The sequence below is a fragment of the Mustela nivalis genome (assembly GCF_964662115.1).
Source record: "Mustela nivalis genome assembly, chromosome: 16".
NCBI classification, from domain to species: Eukaryota; Metazoa; Chordata; class Mammalia; order Carnivora; family Mustelidae; genus Mustela; species Mustela nivalis.
In genome coordinates this window covers 353,059-371,626 of record NC_139035.1, presented here as the reverse complement: position 1 = coordinate 371,626, position 18,568 = coordinate 353,059, and the positions used below count along the sequence as shown (strand labels likewise).

General features: G+C 40.4%; 1 protein-coding gene across 10 annotated transcripts in view; it reads right to left on the bottom strand.

Annotated features, from left to right (window-relative positions):
• DCAF6 (DDB1 and CUL4 associated factor 6) overlaps nucleotides 1–18,568 on the bottom strand; it is a 146,451-nt gene that overhangs the window by 48,924 nt on the left and 78,959 nt on the right. For 5 of the 10 annotated variants that reach the window (XM_082702672.1, XM_082702673.1, XM_082702671.1 and 2 more), the window contains exon 11: nucleotides 5,406–5,465. The exons of 3 other annotated variants lie outside the window; for them this stretch is intronic. In XM_082702672.1, the coding sequence (XP_082558798.1) occupies nucleotides 5,406–5,465 (60 nt within the window). Of the gene's footprint in view, nucleotides 1–5,405; nucleotides 5,466–12,174; nucleotides 12,343–18,568 lie in introns of all 10 variants that reach the window. 2 more of the 10 variants (XM_082702677.1, XM_082702669.1) reach the window with 1 other exon arrangement.

Below are 18,568 nucleotides of genomic sequence, written 5' to 3'. Positions count from 1 at the left end.
TGATAAAAGAAATGAACTACTGAGGCAACCAGGCAGCTTTCACTATGACTCTGAAGGGTCAGACTCCACGTACGTCTGTTTATCAAATGTAGTGCTTTTGTCAAAAATATAAGACGGGTGCCTGGGTGGCTCAGTGGGTTGAAGCCTCTGCCTTTGGCTCAGGTCATGATCCCAGGGTCCTGGGATCGAGCCCTGCATCAGGCTCTCTGCTCAGCGGGGAGCCTGCTTCCTCCTCTCTCTCTGCCTGCCTCTCTGCCTACTTGTGATCTCTCTCTGTCAAATAAATAAATAAAATCTATAAAAAAAAAAGAAAAGATATGGGACGCCTGGGTGGCTCAGTTGGTTGAGCAGCTGCCTTCGGCTCAGGTTATGATCCCAGCGCCCTGGGATCGAGTACCACATCGGGCTCTTTGCTCGGCGGGGAGCCTGCTTCTCCCTCTGCCTCTGCCTGCCATTCTGTCTGCTGGTGCTCACTCTCTCTCCCTCTCTCTCTGACAAAAAAAAAAAAAAAAAAATCTTAAAAAAAAAAAAAGATAAACTATACAGTGACTGCAATCAACCAATTCAATAACATGTATGTGAACAGTGAAAGAAACCAAATTTTTCAGTGAAGAAGTCAATTACAATTTTTAAAAAAAAAAAAAACCTCTTTTTTAAAAGATTTTATTTTTAAGTAATTTCTACACCCAATGTGATACTCTAACTTACAACCCTGAGATCAAGAGTCATATGCTCTACTGACTGAGCCAGCCAGGTGCCCCAATTTTAAAATTTTGATCAGTAACATTTTTATCCCCAATAAAGAAACCCAAGAACTACTATGGGAAATGGAACAACATGTCCAAGTACTGGAGAGCTTGTGAGACGAACATGGTCAAATGGTCAAATTTGACGAATGGTAAAAAAAAAAAAACCCTGAATTGTTAATTAAAGAAATCTAAGTTTTTCTTAAAAATATGGGTAAGAAATTTAAAGTATGGTTAAACAATCCTTAGAAACATATTCAGAAGGAAAACTTAACCAATGTGCTGTTCCCATTCTACAGGATAAAATGGAGAACAGGAGTCTTGACAAAATCAAAACTTGAAGTCAGAGCATTATCTGAGGACAACAACTATCCCCCGTACCTTTAGCTCCTTTGATGGGGAGTCTTTCTTATTTGGTCAACATTCTCGGTTTTATACACACCCTTGCTTCCAGGGATATGGCTGAGCAGAGTGATTACTGGCTCGAAGAGACTGGGGTGTGAATCCCAGCTCCTTCACTCACTCGGCAAGTAGCTGGTTATCTTTCTGTCTCTTACTCTTCTTATACAACCTCTAATTCAGAGGAATGTTATAATGATTAAATAACACAATGCACAAAAACTGAAGGTTCAGTCTTTCTGAAAAGTCTTTTTAAAATAATGTATACAAATCAATGAAGAAATTAAAAAAAAAAAAAAAAAAAAAAGCTCAGTTTTGAAACTGTACCCTCACCCCCAGACATGACCTATCCTCTAACTTTTTTCTTAATTGAGCTTATTGGAAGATCATCTCCATACCAGTATTTCCACCTCTGAAACAAAAACCTCTCTTCTCTAACCGCTGCTCTCTGGCTTCTGCCTCCACCGTACCAATGAAACTGCAAGGCCTCAACAACGGATAATCCACACATTTCCAAAGTCCAGAAAAATTTCTCAGTCCTTTCCATAGCTGACCTCATTGCCTCACATGTCGCCGCTGACCAGCTCCTCCTTGAACTTCTCTCTTCCCTGACTTGGCATTCTTTTGGCCCAGCCAATGTCTCTGCTCGCTCCTTTTCTGTCTCCTTAGCTGGATCCGTTTCTCTGCTTGCTCCTGTAGTGCAGACGCCGCTCTTTCACTGTGCCCTCTTTGCCTAGACAGCCTCCTCTGCTCCCCTGGTTTCAACCATCTGTAAATTCATTATTCTTTTTATTTTTTAATACTTTATTTATTTGAGAGGGAGAGAGAGACAATGAAAGAGAGAGAGCATGAGAGGAGAGAGGTCAGCGGGCGAAGCAAACTTCCTGCTGAGCAGGAGCCCGATGTGGGCTCCATCCCAGGACTCCAGGATCATGACCTGAGCTGAAGAGTCACTTAACCAACTGAGCCACCCAGACGCCCCTAAATTCATTATTCTTTTTTGTTTTAAAGGTTTTTTTTTTTTTTTTTTAATTTGACAGAGAGATCACCAGTAGGCAGAGAGGCAGGCAGAGAGACAGACAGGAGGAGGAAGCAAGCTCCCTGCTGAGCAGAGAGCCCAATGCGGGGCTCAATCCCAGGACCCTGAGATCATGACCTGGGCCAAAGGCAGAGGCTTAACCCACTGAGCCACCCAGGCGCCCCCCTAAATTCATTATTCTTAATGTTTTTCTCCACCTCAGGCCTCTCTGGTGACCCCCCAGAAACATATATCCCCCAACGGTCTATAACATTTCTCCATTTGGGTATCTGAAGGTACTCCAAACTCAACATATCAAGAAAATCTCATGTATTTTTCCCCTCCCACATAACCAGCTGTTTCTCCTGAAATTCCTATCTTGGTTGATGGTATCACCACTATTACCCATCAAGACACCTGGATATGGTTCCCTCGTTCATTTTTAACTACTCCGTCTCAAGGTGCCATCAATTCTGTCTCTTAAGTATTTAAAAAATCTGTCCACTCTTCTCCCTTCCCACCACTGCTGCCTTACTTTGGACCCCATACCGTCTCTCATTGGACTGCTACAACTGCCCCTACATGGCCTTGCAGTTTACAATCTTACCGCCCTCCAATCAACTGTCTAGAATCCTGCCGAAATCATCTTTCCAATACGTAAACCCGCGTCTGCTTCTCTCAAGCTGAAATAATATTTATGGCATCCTACTGCTTAAAGAATTCAGTTACTCCCTCATTTAACAGATATTTATTGTTTTCACACAGAACAGATCTGGTGTTAGGCACTAAGTGTAACAGTGAATGAAAGCACTATTCAGAGAATACAGGCACCGAACAAACCCTTACATGTATGATCACACATTCTGACAAATGCCATGAAGGAAAACAGCAGGTCCCAAAGAGAAAAAGAGCAGAGAATTACTCAAACTAAAATGTCATGTTACTTTTGAGAAAGAAATTTCTAACTGGGATCTGATGGGTAGAGAAAAGGATTTGGGGAGAGGGAATAGTAGATATACAGCTTTTGAGAGGGAGAGAAGCAGAGAGTATCAACGGGACTACAAGCAAACCTGTTTGCTAAGAGCTGAGTCAGTGAGGGGGGTGGCCTGAAATAAGGCTGGGGAGCCAAGGGCCGGGAGGTCATGCAGGGCTCTGTATACCAAGGTATGGGTTTAGGCTGCTTTGAAGGGCAAGGGGATACAATTAGAAAGTTTTAGGCAGATGAAGGACAGGTTTAGATTTATGTTTTTAAAAGTTCACTCTGGCTATTGCTGGGGAACAGGCTGTATGGCCTCAGTGGATACAAGGAGCCCAGGTAAGAGGCGGCTCCCTTAGTCCAGGTGAGAAAGACGGTGGTGGGCAGTTTCTCTAATTTTCATAAAAGTTATTTTTAGGTAATATAGGCCTGGGATGTAGAAGTCCCTAGTACTTTAAAAGATGTCATCCTGTTAAGCAAAAATGCATGAAATAAAAACAAAAACAAAAACAAAAAAACCTCAGGATTTAATTCTTTAAAATATTTCTAACTCAGAGGACTTATCACACAGTTCATTGATGATTATGATGCAGCTTCTGCCAGGCCCGCTCAAGACTTGCCCTTTTATGTAACACTTCTACTGATATGACTAAAAGGCATATCATAGTTTACGCCAGAAAAACCGAGAACTACTTGATTTCTGCCGCCAAACAAGTCTACCTTACTTAAGTGGCATCGTCACTCACCCAGGCCTTGTTCCAAAAATCTGTGTGTTACCCTACAGTCATCTCTTCTGGCCATATCCCATATCATAAGTAAATTAAGTACCAAGTTAAACTGAATAAAAGATTCAATGTAATCTACGGGAATTATTCTATGTGATGAACAGAGTATGCAATCTGGCTACAAACTCTCTGGTAGTGATATACTATTTACATTCATGTATCCTTACAGAAATAATTATTTGACTAGAGAGCAGTTTGTAACAATAGTACAATATATTACAATATGATATAATTGTACTTTACTGTAAGGGAATTATTCATCACTGTTAATACCTCTACAATAAATATATAGAGACAAAACATGCTGAATTTCTTACTTCTCAAATTCATTTACCAAGTCATTCATCATTTGTTCATTCTCAAGAACAGAAAAACCTCCAGCAACACTTGTCATCTCAGGGCTATAGAGAATAATTTAAGACCAAAAGGAATTTATTTTAAAATTAGTTTCTGAATATGTCCAAGAAGACAGCTAAAATCAGATCTACTTCCCACTACTTCAGCAATATTTAATTTCCCAAATACTATCAGCAAATGAGTCATCCTACAGGTGTAAACTTTTCAGCCAACTAAAGCTTATGGCCTTAGGGCTGAGTTATTTCTTTTTTAATTTTTTGAAAAATACTTATAAAGTCTAATAAGCAATCATTTGTCATTTTAAATAGAGAAAAGGGAATATTATTTAAATTATTCTTGATAACTTAACATCAACTTTTTCTACCCACTGCATCAAAATGCATTTAGAATTGTCCAGGGAATTCTGAGGGGCAATGATAAAGCTGTTGCCCTAATTCTAAAAGCCCATTTGTTTGGTTTGTCTTCCTCTACCAATCCGTTTCTGTGCTCTGTGTGCTCTTCTAGTAATAGAGCCTGACAAATAACCTCATGAGGCTGTGCTCACAGCTCTCGGGTTGATCTCATTCCTCTCCCACTACAAAAAGTGCAAGTGTGAGTGGAAGCTATTTTCCCTTCTGATTGATGGCTCCAAAGCTTATCTCTGAGTTCACAGCAGTGCTCCTTACAGTTAAAGCTATGAGGAGTTTGGTCACTCCTGAGACATAAAACCAAGTATCATTACAACAGCGATCTGGTAATAGAGAATATTACTGCATTATATAACCTTTTCTAAATCAGCCACTAGGTAATATGGCAGCCTCATATTCACAATTCTACACAATTTCATGATACCTAGAATTTTTAAAAATGGATATAGCTTATATCCATTACAATATTATTATAAAAAGATAATTTAAAGTTGGCATAAGGGCCAAAGGTAGAAATTAACTTAGTTTACGTAGAAGATAATTTGTAGAGGCCAAGGAGGACCTTTGTACCCCAAACTACCTAGGGTCATTTAGCCCACAAAATACCCACTACCAGACCATAATCAAAATGAAATGCTATGAGGAAGTGAGAGAGAGCTGGGTTTATGCAATAAAGCTACGGCTGGATGGGCAGAGCGCATCTCCTGTCGCACGCACCCTGTTGCTCGTCAAGTGACATGGATCCGAGCTGTTTGTTAACCACAGAAGAAGGAGAATCTGAAACAAAAATGAGATTTCAACTTAAAAGTAAGCAGTAGAAAACTGCACAGCAAAGTCATGATCAACTCTAAGCTTAAGACAAAGGTCTAAGGGTGGGGAACAGAAGCCAGTACGGTGATGTATTTCCTAAGCAGTGAGTCAGCAGCCGTGGGCTTCAGACAGGTTATTCCACACAAGCATTTAGCAATGCTGAGAATGAGTTAAGAAAATAGTCTTCTACTTCCATGCATATACCTTTTATCAAATTCAAGTTTAGCATAGGTCAAGGCAGATAAAATAAAACTAGAGTATCTCCTTCACTAAACAGAAGACTCCTTCCCCTTCTCGAACCCCTTCCCAGCTCCTTAAGGATGGCTTTCATTCTGGACTGAGCATTCAAAGCATGAAATGAGATGCTTGCTATGCTTTGCTAGGTATTGCACCTTGAGTTGAAAATAGGAGCCCAAGTGAAGATGTCAGACAAAGAAAATGGTTTATAAGAGAAAAATCAATGAAGTAATTGCCATTACAGAAATATAGACAATGTTGGAAATTCTAAGATATGTTATGCATATTACAACTATACTCTGTTGAAGGCTTAGGTTTCTTTAGGTGCCTGGTGGGAAAAGAAAAAGAGAAAAGGAGTAGGTTTAATGGTCTGAGCTTTGTGCTTTCCACCCTGGCTTTAAATAGAACATTTAATTTTTTATCCTTTTGATACACTGAGTTTCTGTGTAAGAATCTGTCCTATAAGTGTGTTCTACTGTTTGGAAAACACTGATACAAAGAAAGGCAGCATGGTCAAATGGAAAGAGCACTCATCCGGGGTTAGTGAGTTTTGATTCTAAACCTGGTTCTGACAATAATTAGCTATGTGACATTTTTAGATCTAAGCGTCACCTTTCTTCCTGGTCATCCTGGGGAACTAGTAACTTAAGCAAGGCATTGGAGAACAGAAGGAGGTGGCTACCAAGTCCTCGCTTGAGTTTCAGTGTCCAACAGGGCGATATGAAAAGGGAATATGTAGATAATAAGCACAGCTCTCTCCTAAATGTAAGAATACTTCCCGTCTCTAATGTCCTGTGCTCTAGTTCTTAGCAAATATTAGTAAGACAAAAATCTTGCACTTTTGGATAATCACCAGTTTCTATTTGTTCTTAACCTGATGGCTAAGAAAAGTTTTTCAATATATCTTGGATTCTCTGCAATTTTATATCACCTGATTGCTTCAATTTCTACACTTAAAAGTCTGAACCTTGGGGCCACTCCTATCAACTGTAAATCGTCTACCTTCTGATACAACCCGTCTGCTGAGACTTCTGTATTACTAGATTCTGATAAAGCATGTGCATTATCTGGGTAACAGCTCCGACTCAGGCTTACTTATCTCTTCATCGGAACATTCAGTTTAGCAAATCTGGACAACACACGCACGAAGAAGAAAGAACAGCAGTACGTCATCAGTTCCTGAGTCTATCCAGGCTCTACTTTCCCTTATAAAACTTCTCATTTAAGCATTTTAGACTTAGATACAACATTCCCACCATGTTGTTTTTTCAAGAACAGGTAAGTTGGTCTCTAGAGACAACCAAAATTATATTCCCTACAGTAAAGAAAAACATAACAAAAACTTGAGTCACAGTGAAATAAATATTGGAAAATCTCCTAGAAAATGTCTTATGAATATTTTTTTGTCTCTTTGTATTTGTTATACATTTCACTGTGTTCTCATTTATAAGAGCCCTCAGAAAACTATGAACCTATCAGGGACTCATTTAACGAATATGGAATTTTCAATAAATATTATGTAATGTACAGGTCTTATAAAATGAAGTGCATCCTATCTAACTTCTTGGAGTTTAGAAAAGAATATGTCTTTTAAAAACGCATTGATGATTTAGAATGCTGTCACTGCCTCAAAATTATGGATTTTCAATCTCTTTAATGATTCAAACTATTAGCAAAGTTTACGTTAAAACAGAAAGACAGTATTAAACAAGAAGGGTTTCCTTATTGGTTTTCAGCCTCTCACAACTGTATGCATCTGGGGAGTCATTTGTTGTGCCTCCCATCCTGAAAAACCAATCTTTAAGAAGAAATCCTATCATTGCTTCTATTCCATTTTTAATCTTGGGTACAAGGCAAACTGGTTTTGGAAGGATTATTTTCCTGTCACATAAACATCTGAAGTAACATGTTTTTATACCACAAGATATTCATAAATACAATACCTGTAAGTTCTAACTTATAGAAATATTTCCAAATATTAACACAGTAAAATTAGCTCAATGCTGACTGCTTCAGCTGTCTGCATGCTCTACTCCATTTCCCTGTAAAATATCTTTCAGAAAGCACCATTACAAAGTAAAAATCAGACCATATGGTCTACTGATAACGTACTGCAAAATGCAACATGGTTGGTCTAGTTATTGGAAGTGTTTAGAATTATTAACATAATTTTTAAGGTAGAGATAAACTTTAGGCAAAAACTCAGTCAGTGCTGAGCTCAAGGTGTCTCAGGGTCAATTTCCGTATATTAAAAAAAAATTATATTTTGGTTTTGAAAAAAACTCTTTAGAATTTTCTGAATTTTCTCATCACAATTTTTCAATTGTAGACAAAATAAGGAATTATAGTCTTAAAGGTAATTAACAAGTACTCATCAGCCAGACTTCTGGGTTCAATTTTGGCTTTTCTACTCAGTTATACTATAATCCTGGACAAGCCATTTAAGGTCTATATGTCTCAGTTTCTCCATCTGTAAAATGGGGATAATCATAGTATCTACCACATACTGTTCTGGTGAAGACTTAATGAGATATCTAATGTAAACTACTTAGCACTGAGGAAAGGGTCAATTAATGTTATTATTACTTGCCTGTTTTTCAGAAACATGATACTGAATGAGAAGTAATGATAGAAAGCTTCCCAAGTCTCAAGCGCTCATTAAAGGTCGGGAAGGACTAAAGAACTAGACCAACATCACACCTGACTTACCAACTACTACTGCTATAAACACTAAAAACAGGATCGAATGCATCCACTTGAGAAGTGCTATGCGTGACTGTCGCCACAGGACAGGGGGGAGTTGGGTGTTGTATAGCTCCTGCTTGCACAGGATCGGGTAAGTGCTGATTTTTTCCAATATGGCTCAGTTTTGAAAAGCCCTTTTTGAAAAATAATCACCGATGTTTTATACCCCAAAAGGGTATAAAACTTACTTCTTTCTTTTCCAATCAGCAAAACCGTGCCATAAAGTGAAAAAACAGTTCCTACCTGACCCTCTCTAGGCTGGCTCCATGCTCCAGTGGGGCTCTGTGGTGGTCGGGCCAGTAGAGCAGACTCCACAGGGGCTGTCACTCTGAGCAGGAGCCAGCAGCCCAGGACTTCTGGGGGACCTGGAATGGAAAAAAAGAGTTGGGTTTAAAACCAGCACTGTGCCGACTGCCTCCGCCACAGCTGTTTCTGGCACGTCTTTACAGCTCACTCAGAACTCCGAATGCGGCCAGCTGTATACGGCTGGGGCACGAGCTAATTCTGAGGTAGCAAGTGAAAGATACCATAATTAAGATAGTACATTATTGTGTGCTGCTCTACTTAGGAGTATAAAAATTTTATGCAGTATTGTCTACCCCAACCTTGTGCTCTCTGTAAATCATGGCAGGCCAGACTAAATAAAACAATAACTGGGAAACTGAGACATAAAGCAGCCAAATGACCTGTCCAAGCTCATCCAGTCACAGGAACAGGCTAAGAAGGCAACCAGTCTAATACGTGAGCAGTAATCTGATGAAGGCAAATTCATCTCTTTATCATTTAAAAAAAAAAAAATCACTGAAAGCCTAGAAACAAGTCATGATGTATTTCCTAAAAGTCTAGGATAAATTCTTAGTTTTTTGGCTTAAAAAAGTAAAAATATTTTATTTATTTACTTATTTTTTAGTAAAAGTATTTTAACGTGATAAATTCTGACTTCGAAAAATGAAATTTTTTTTTAAAAAATTTTATTTATTTATTTGACAGAGATAGATCACAAGTAGGCAGAGAGGCAGGCAGAGAGAGAGGAGGAAGCAGGCTCCCCGCTGAGCAGAGAGCCCGATGCGGGACTCGATCCCAGGACCCTGAGATCATGACCTGAGCCGAAGGTAGCGGCTTAACCCACTGAGCCACCCAGGCGCCCCCGAAAAATGAAATTTTTAGAAGTTAGCTATGGTCGGTCAATTAATGTCCATAATACAAAGACAATACTGTATTTATTCATTAAGTTTAAGAACATGTTTTGTTATTCAAATAAAACCTTATTTCCCTGTTGAATTTCATAAATTTAATTCCTATTCTGTGTTTTTATAATCTGTGTGTTCTGAAAAAATAAATTTTGCATTAAGCCGAATCATTTTTCCTCATATCCATAAATGGACAAATTAGATAGATTATATTGGTTGTTCTTTGTAACAAACTATATATGATTTAACTTTTTCTCATTTAATTACTACACAGTGTTCCCGTCACAACTGAGGACAGTCAAAGCAGCATTATGAAACGAACCCAGGATGCGTCACAGATCAGACGTACCGGGGCCTCACAGGAACGCTATGTTAAAAGCATAGGCTACACAAGAAGCACTTCACCTTGTAGGCGAAGGAAACGACACACAATCGCTCTGACACTAGAAGTCTCTACTACTGGCCATGGAGACAGGCTCAGCGGCCCCAAGATGTTGTTTAAAAACAAAGTAAAGATTAACACATTTCTCAACCTCAAAATGAGGCAGTGTCTACGGAACTTTGGCTTTTTAAAGATTGCCACAAAAAGACTGACTACCAAATTAGATACTATTTAATGAGAAGGATACTCAGAGTTGGTAAAATAGCATCTCACTTCAGAGAGACCACATCACTCTAAAGCTTTCTGGCTATAAAAAAAGAACCTGGTTGAATTCAAATTGGTAAGCTAGATATGAAATGCTGAGTTTAAAAATATTTTTCTAATGTCTACAATGTACAAATGTAGACAGTTTTGTTTTTCGCACTCAAGCTCACTCTAATACTTGGTTTGTTACCTGTTAACTTCAGTATTTTAAAAATATGTATATACGTAGGTGCATTTTAACTTCCTACTTATTTGGTTTTTACGTTGCATATTTTTTCCTTTGAAACACATAAGCTACAGTTTTGTATATAGCACATAATCATAGCAAAATGTCTTATTCTTAAATGTCATGACTGTAACTTAACCGAACTCTCCAGTTAGTTTCAAGTATAGGAAAAAAAAAATGATCAGAGACCTGGGCTGATACTCCTTCCACTAATGTAACACTGAATTAAAAATCAAGTCCAGAGTTTATTCCAAACATCGTATCTATATTATAGTTATTTAAATCTGTTTCATTCACCATGATATTATATAATGTGCTTTTGTTGTCAACACTTAGTGGAACAGATATTTATACAGTGGATACTGTTCAGTTCTACCAATATACAAACAGATTCCAAGTAGTTAATTGGAGTTCTCAAAGTAATTAAATAAATACCCTAACTCATCACTCCTTAGGGTGGCGAAACAAAGTAGTATATTAAATTATCATCATCTCATTAGTATGAGAACCCAGCTACACTCTAGTTCCTAAATAAAAGATTTGTAGCATTTACGATGTAGTACCTATACAATAAGATGTATAGTACCTAACATCCATCTTGAAAGAATTAAATTGACAAATTATCTTGTGCTGTGTCTTTCACTGGTTACGTCAACAAATGTTTGTTGAGCATCAGGAGCTCACTGGCATAAACAAACTAGGCCATTAAAATGCTCAAAGAGGGCGCCTGGGTGGCTCAGCGGGTTAAAGCCTCTGCCTTAGCCCAGGTCATGATCCCAGGGTCCTGGGATCGAGCCCCGCATCGGGCCCTCTGCTCAGTGCAGAGCCTGCTTCTCTCTCTCTCTGCCTGCCTCTCTGCCTACTTGTGTTCTCTGTCAAATAAATAAGTAAAATCTTAAAAAAAAAAAAAAAAAAAAAGACATACTTTAAAAAAATAAAAATAAAAAAAAATAAAATGCTCAAAGAGAGAGAGGCACTGACCATCCCTGTCTATCAGAGTTCTACAGCACAGGAACAGGAACATGGGACTCTGGGGCATTTCTGCTGCCCTATGTATCAGAAAGTTGACTGTGTATACAAGGAGTAAGTAAGCAAATATTGAAGAAAATAATTACAGGAGGGGATAACGGAGTCAGCATGCTGGTTTGGCGGAACAACACTGTAATTCTAAAATCTAGGATCACACTCCATTCCCAGGAATACTGGTTAATTTCCACAGGAACAACGAAAGAACAACAACCACTGGGGCCATAAGCACAGATATCAATTCAGCATATAAGAAATTCCAATAAAAATATCAAAGCAGGCTCTGAATTCAGTATATTATTCGAAAGTTGCTCATCTGCTATAAAAGTAATAATAAACATCAGCCCCCTCCCAGAAGTATTACGAGTAAAATTATGGCTTATAATTTTATTCATCTCTCTGGCAAATACTGCTGCCAAAACCTATCCCTCCAGCCGTGGGATGACGAATATCCTCAAACACCCTCCACGCAGGACAGGGAGGGAGGGACAAGCTGCCAGCGCCACCAGCCCTTGCGGAAGGGGAGGAGGGAAGCATCTCGTTACACGATAGCAGTGTTAAAACACCAACTGCACCAGCTGCGTGAGGACACTTGACGTTAATAACCTGAAGCCTGCGGGTCCTGTGAAGAGCCCTCGGGAGAGGACTGCTCGGAAGTGGAAGGCCGCTGGGCGCACGCAGCCAGTTCTTGCTGCCTCTGCTGCTCAGCCCTCTTAAGCCTCAGCTGTTGCAGGCGCTTGCGGAGCAGAGCTATCTCAGGCCCCCGCAAGAATTCTGACGCAGGCAGGAAAAGAAAGGTGAAAAGACAGCAGTGAAATAGAAAATAGGAAGAAATCTGATTATACGTTAAAGAGAGAAGAATATACACAAAATACATGTCTCATGGAGGAAACAAATTACTTACAAAAAATGAGTGACCTTTAGTTAGGAGATGAGGACACATTCTAATGCTTGTTTAACTATAACGAATCACACACATAGTTCTCTAAGAGTGGTGAAGTAACTAAACAGATTGAAAATAAAGTCTTCCATAAACGAAACATTTTAAAATGAATATTCCTTTCTTCACTAATTTCATCTTTTTCTAACAAAATGATACCAGGTAAAATTGGAAAATATCAGTTATCTAATCTATATACAAATTATTAATTTCAACCATATAATTAAAATTCAATTAAAATCATGAAAAAGTTATATATTTATAAACAGTTCTTGGAATTCACTAATGAAGAATTCTTTAAAAGTCAAAATTACATATATTTTTCAACTAAAATATTTCTCTTTATATTGGAAATGTCATTTACTTTTTTTAAGCTAAAATTATCTACATAATCCTTAATATGTTCTTAGCACAACGGTCACAGATACAAGTGGGAATGTCACGCAGAATTCTGCAGGTACACTGGAGTGCCTACTATCTCTGAGGCACTGTTTTTGGCTCTGGGGAGAAATAAACCATTGAACAAACTAGTCCCTACTCGTGGAGATTATGTTCAGAAAGGAAGACAGATAGCAGTGAACTCACACACACACATATGTAATATACATGTATGTGTTGGTGTCAAACAGGGACAACTGGTGTGAAGCAAACTGAATAGGATCAAGGGAAGGGGACAGTAGTGGAGGACGGGTTGCTGTTTTCTGTATGGTCAGTAAAGAAGGCTTCTCTCCCAGGGGATTTTTGGACAAAGACCTTAAGGAATGAGAGAGTCGACCACACGGGTGTCTGGAGGGAGTGTTCCAGGTGGAAAGAAGAGCGTGTGCAAATGCTGGGAGGAGGAAGTGTGTCTGGGGGTGAGCTAGACCAGAGAGGGGATGGCAGAAGAGTTTGCTGAGAGGTGGGAGGTAGCATGGTCCCAGCGTTTTTGGCGCCATAACAAGAAACTAAGAGCTGTCACTTACTGTGACAGGGAAAAGAGGGGGAACAAGCAGTAGCAGAGGGAAGAGGAGAAGCAACAGATATCCCAGCGGAGACCCTGAACAGGGACTGAACGTAACAGTGTAGACTGGGGGTCGCTGGTGACGTTACCCGAAGCCACCTAGAGCGTAAGCGATAACAGAGACGTCTAAAACCTGGACTCTGGAGTGCTCGTGTTTACCAGGAAGAGAAATCTCTGGACACACTGAGGAGGAGAAGCCAGGAGAAGGCTGCGGGCTGGGACGGAAGCAGGTCAGGAAGGGTGGGGGGAGCGGCTGTGCGGAATGCCGCGGATACTGTGGACAAGACACTGCACCGTGGAGTCCCTGACGACCTTGATGACCACGAGCGGTTTCCGCAGAAATCGCAGGGCCCAAACCCAGACTGAACAGGTTCCAGAGAAAGAGAAGGTAATACAGCAGACACAACGTATATATGCTCTCTCCAGAAGACCCGCTGCTAATGGAACAGAGAAACTGATGACTGCTGGTGGGGAAGGAGAGTTCCAGGAGGCTTATCTGTTTGTCTGCTAGTCGACGATGTTTAATCGAGGGAAGGGAAAAGAGGATGCATGAAAAGAAGTGAACAAGTGCAGGAATGATGTCCTTGGGAGACTGAAAGAGACAAGCTGCAGTGGGTAAGGGGAGGGATTGGTTTTATTTATTTATTTGTTAAGATTTTTTTTTTTTTTTTTGACAGAAAATGACACAGCAAGAGAGGGAACACAAGCAGGGGGGGTGGGAGAGGGAGAACAGGCTTCCCGTAGAGCAGGGAGCCAGATGCGGGGCTCGATCCTAGGACCTTGGGATCATGACCTGAGCCAAAGGCAGACGCTTAATGACTGAGCCACCCAGGTGCCCCGAAAGACTGCTGTTCTGTTTTGTTTTTCAAGATTTTATTTATTTATTTGACAGAGAGATAGAGAACACAAGTAGGCAGAGCGGCAGGCAGAGGGAGAGGGAGAAACAGGCTCTCCACGGAGCAGGGAGCCCAATGTGGGACTCGATCCCAGGACCCTGGGATCATGACCTGAGCCAAAGGCAGCTGCTTAACAACTGAGCCACTCAGGTGTCCCAAGAGACTGGTTTTAAACAAAAACTTGATCCATTCTAACCAAAGGCAAGGCAGAGAGTCCACAGTTGCTGATCTGATGTTGAAGGTACTAGGAATTTTGTGTCTTGCGGTGACACCAGAAGGAAATGACACCAACTGTCAAACAACTTTGAGCCCCGTTTACATAGATCATAAGGTGCAAATTTGCTTTATTGTTTCACCAATCAATCATGTTAGAGATAATAACGTCTTGTTACCATGACCTCTACTTATAAAGACTTTTATTCTGTCAGTCAATTGGCAGTTAGGATTAAGCAAACAGTTCAAGTACTATCATAGTCTCTCAATGCCAGCTCCTCCTCAAAGTTTTCCAGTGCCAAGCAGAACAGTACTCACTGACTAAATACATCCCGATCCTCCAAGGCACGGTGCCTTCTTTTCAGGGATATACACACACCTTATTTCCTGACAGCATGCATAGTAGCAATACTTCTAGCAATATAAAATAAATTATCATTATGCACCTGCAAAGTTTATTTTACACATGTCATGTTTTGCTAAGAAATCAGAAAAAATATAGAAAAATCACTTGACTTTATTGCTGTTTCAAACCCTCTCTCTTATGTTGCCAAATGCTTTAAGGGAATAGAAGACTCTCCACCCAGAACCACTAGGTGCTGAAGCAGGCTCTAAGAGTAAGCAGCATGCTCTTTAACTTGGAAAACCAAGATTCAATGACAATAATGTCACGAACTATCTATTCAGCACTTCTAGCATTTTTAAAAGAACAACGTGTTTGTTTACTTCTAAGGCTGGCTGCATGTGACTTTTTCTCCCCTTGGTTAGACCGAAAAATGAGGCTATGGAAGGAAGTCACCACACAGCTAACCAGGGAGGCCAACACTACAAGCTCCAACCAGAATAAGCAAACTCAACCATTGGACGGAACAACAGTATTGCTAGCAGTCAGAAACATTACAGGCAGGTAAGATACACACACATTACATACTTTAAAAAATGTACAATTTATAATGTGAATAAATGCATTGGGATTAGTGTTTGTTAATATTAACACGAACCAAAATGGAAAGAGAATCTATGAATACTTTGGGTTAAATTTTAAAAACAAACAAAAAAACCCTCAACAATGTTGAGGAATATCAGGAATTCCTAAAAGGAAATTTGTACTTCCGTCTCCTGAAACAACCTACACTATTCTTGTTTACTTCTCAAAGTCTCCAGGCTAATGTCCCGAAGGAGTCAACTCCCACTGAAACTCTGGTTGACCTGACAAAGGCCCAATTGGCTCTAACCTCATGCCCTCCCTCTCCAAAACAGGTGTTATGTCCTGGAGACTGGATTATTTCTGTATCTAAACTGGTGGTCTTTATCTGCCTTCTGTAGATACGTCCTCCAGTCCCAATTTGCTTCTTGCCCAGGTGATCCTTATGCATATTTCTCTCAGAACTGTCACTCCTTTACTGACTTACAAGTTCCTCTGGTCTCTTCTTTGGTCTCCCCAAAGTTACCATTAACCCAATATTTCTACTTGTTTCTAATCTATGCATTGCCTCTACCTAGACTGAATAGACCCTGGCACCCTTTAAGGAACCTATAATCTGGTTATTTGGGCTTTCAAAGTTTTGCTTTGCTATGCTGTACAACAGAGTTCTTAGTTCCCAACAATTTTTCTACAGAGCTCAATTTAGCTATAAAGATTCTGAATAGACCTATATAAATTTGTAAATCTGGACAATTATTTGTAAACAGGCAGGAATTCACAGATAAGACATATCAGATACTATGTTAAAGAAACTAAATTCTCATGGTCTGAGTGGTGTATTTAATTAAAAAACACATGGATCCCTTAGGTGACTCATTTCTCAAGGTGAGACTCCAAAGTGAATTTTGTATGATAACCACATTCAATCCAAAGAAACCACCTTCTCTAATCATATTCTTTTATCTAGATTAAAATAAGACCATTCTAAAAAGAGGAAGTCCTAAATCAATTCAAAATGAACAAAATAATTAAAAATTTCTTCCTTTTTATCTTTTTAGTAATTTCTATGCCCAACACGGGCCTCAAACTCACAACCCCAAGATCAACAGTTGCATGTTCCACCAACTAGCCAGCCAGGCACCCCAAAATAATTACACATTTTAATAAGTGCTTCTCAGGAAGTAAACAGGGCTATATAAAAGAGAGTGATACTGCAGTAAAGGAGGAGTCTGGCTAGGGTAGTGAGGACACCTGAACTCACACACAAGGAAAACGGAGTCGGCTGCGATGCGCCAGGGGAAGAGCTTCTCAGGTACGGAGAACAGTACGTGCAAAGGCTCAGAATCAGAAACAAAGAGGCAGAAGAGAACCTGGCACAATCAAGGAAGTAAAGGAAACTACTGCAGGTACAGCCTAACACTCACCGGGAACTAAGAAAATGCTATGAAGTGAGGTTAGAGAGGTGGGAAAACCCAGGCCACATAGGTCCTTGGAGAACCACAGTAAAAAATTTCAAATTTTTTTGCAGTTCTGCTCCGAAATGCAATTAGAAGTCTTTGAGGGGTTTTAAACAGCAAAGTTACGTAATCTGATCTAACAGCGTAAAGTCCTCACCTGGCTGCTACATGGAGAATGAAGACTAGGGAGCGAGAAGAGTAAACGCAAGGAGGCCAATTAGCAGACGAGAAATGAGGGGGGACTGGAAGAAGAATTTGTTTTCGACGCAGAACCAACAGGACTTGCTGATGGACTGAGCATAGACACGAAGGAAAGCAAGGAATCAAAAGTGACACACAGGCTGTTAAAATAAGCAAATGGGGCAGGTGGTTTTAAATTTACCGAAATATAAAGCAGCCAAGATGGAAGAATTTACCAGATGGGAAGGATCTGAGGCGAAATTAAGTTTTAGTTTGGACATGTTAAGCTCAAGATATCCAAAGACAACCCAAAAGAGTCAGACGAGCAGCTGGACACAGAAGTCTGCAAGTCAAAGCGGAAGAGGGGACTGCTGACGTCCATCTGGAAATCTTCACCTTAGAGGGGCTAGTGAACAGCTACGGGAACGGATGCAGCCCCGCCAGGAAGACAGAACAGAGAAGAGAGTGCAGACTACGGAGCTCTGCTAAAATATTCAGAAGTAAATAGAACAAGAACTATCAACAGCGATTACTGAAAACCAGCTAGAGCTGGTAATAAAAGGAAACGTGGTACCACAGATGCCAAAAAGTAAAGTGTTTCAAGAAAGCAATGTCAGACTATGTTAAATGCAGATGGATGAAAAAATCTAGTAAGATGCTAACAGAAGTCACTGGTGACTCTGACCAAAAGCCTCAGTGGAAACGGAGCTGAAAGGCAGAACAGAAGTCGGCTGACAGACAGATGGACGGGGTAAGAAAATGGAGACAGTGTGTGAGCACCTCTTGTGAAGACTGATTATGAAAGGAGCAAAGACACAGGCTGGGGGAGAGTGTGGGTACAGCACGTAAGGGAAATTTTTTTTTTTTTTAATATTTTCTTTCTTTCTTTGTCAGAGGGAGAGAGGGAGGGAGGGAGACGGGAGGCTGAGCACAGGCAGGAGCACCGGTGGAGTGAGAGGGAGAAGCAGGCTCCCCACTGAGCAGGGAGCCTGATGTAGGACTCAATGCCAAGACCTTGGGATCATGACCTGAGCTGTAGGCAAACGCTTAACTGACTGAGCCATCCAAGCATCCCAAGGGAAGAAATTTTTTTAAGAAAACAGGTAATAGCAGAGCACGTTTAAGGTGGGAAAGGACCACTACCGTGGGAAAGGCGGTGCTAATGGCGCAGAGAAGCAGCAAAGGTGAGAATCTGGAAAGGGATGGCTCGCCTTTGTCAAGAGCAGACATAATTTTTCCCCAAATGTGTCTGTTTCTATCACGGAAACGAGAATGTCAGGGGATTCAAAAGTAGGAAAGTGAGCGCTTCCCCCCACAAGCTGCGTAGTGAAGGTTATCAGCCGAGGGAGGGATGAGGGAGAGGAAGGACAGAAGTCAGAGACAAGAGGG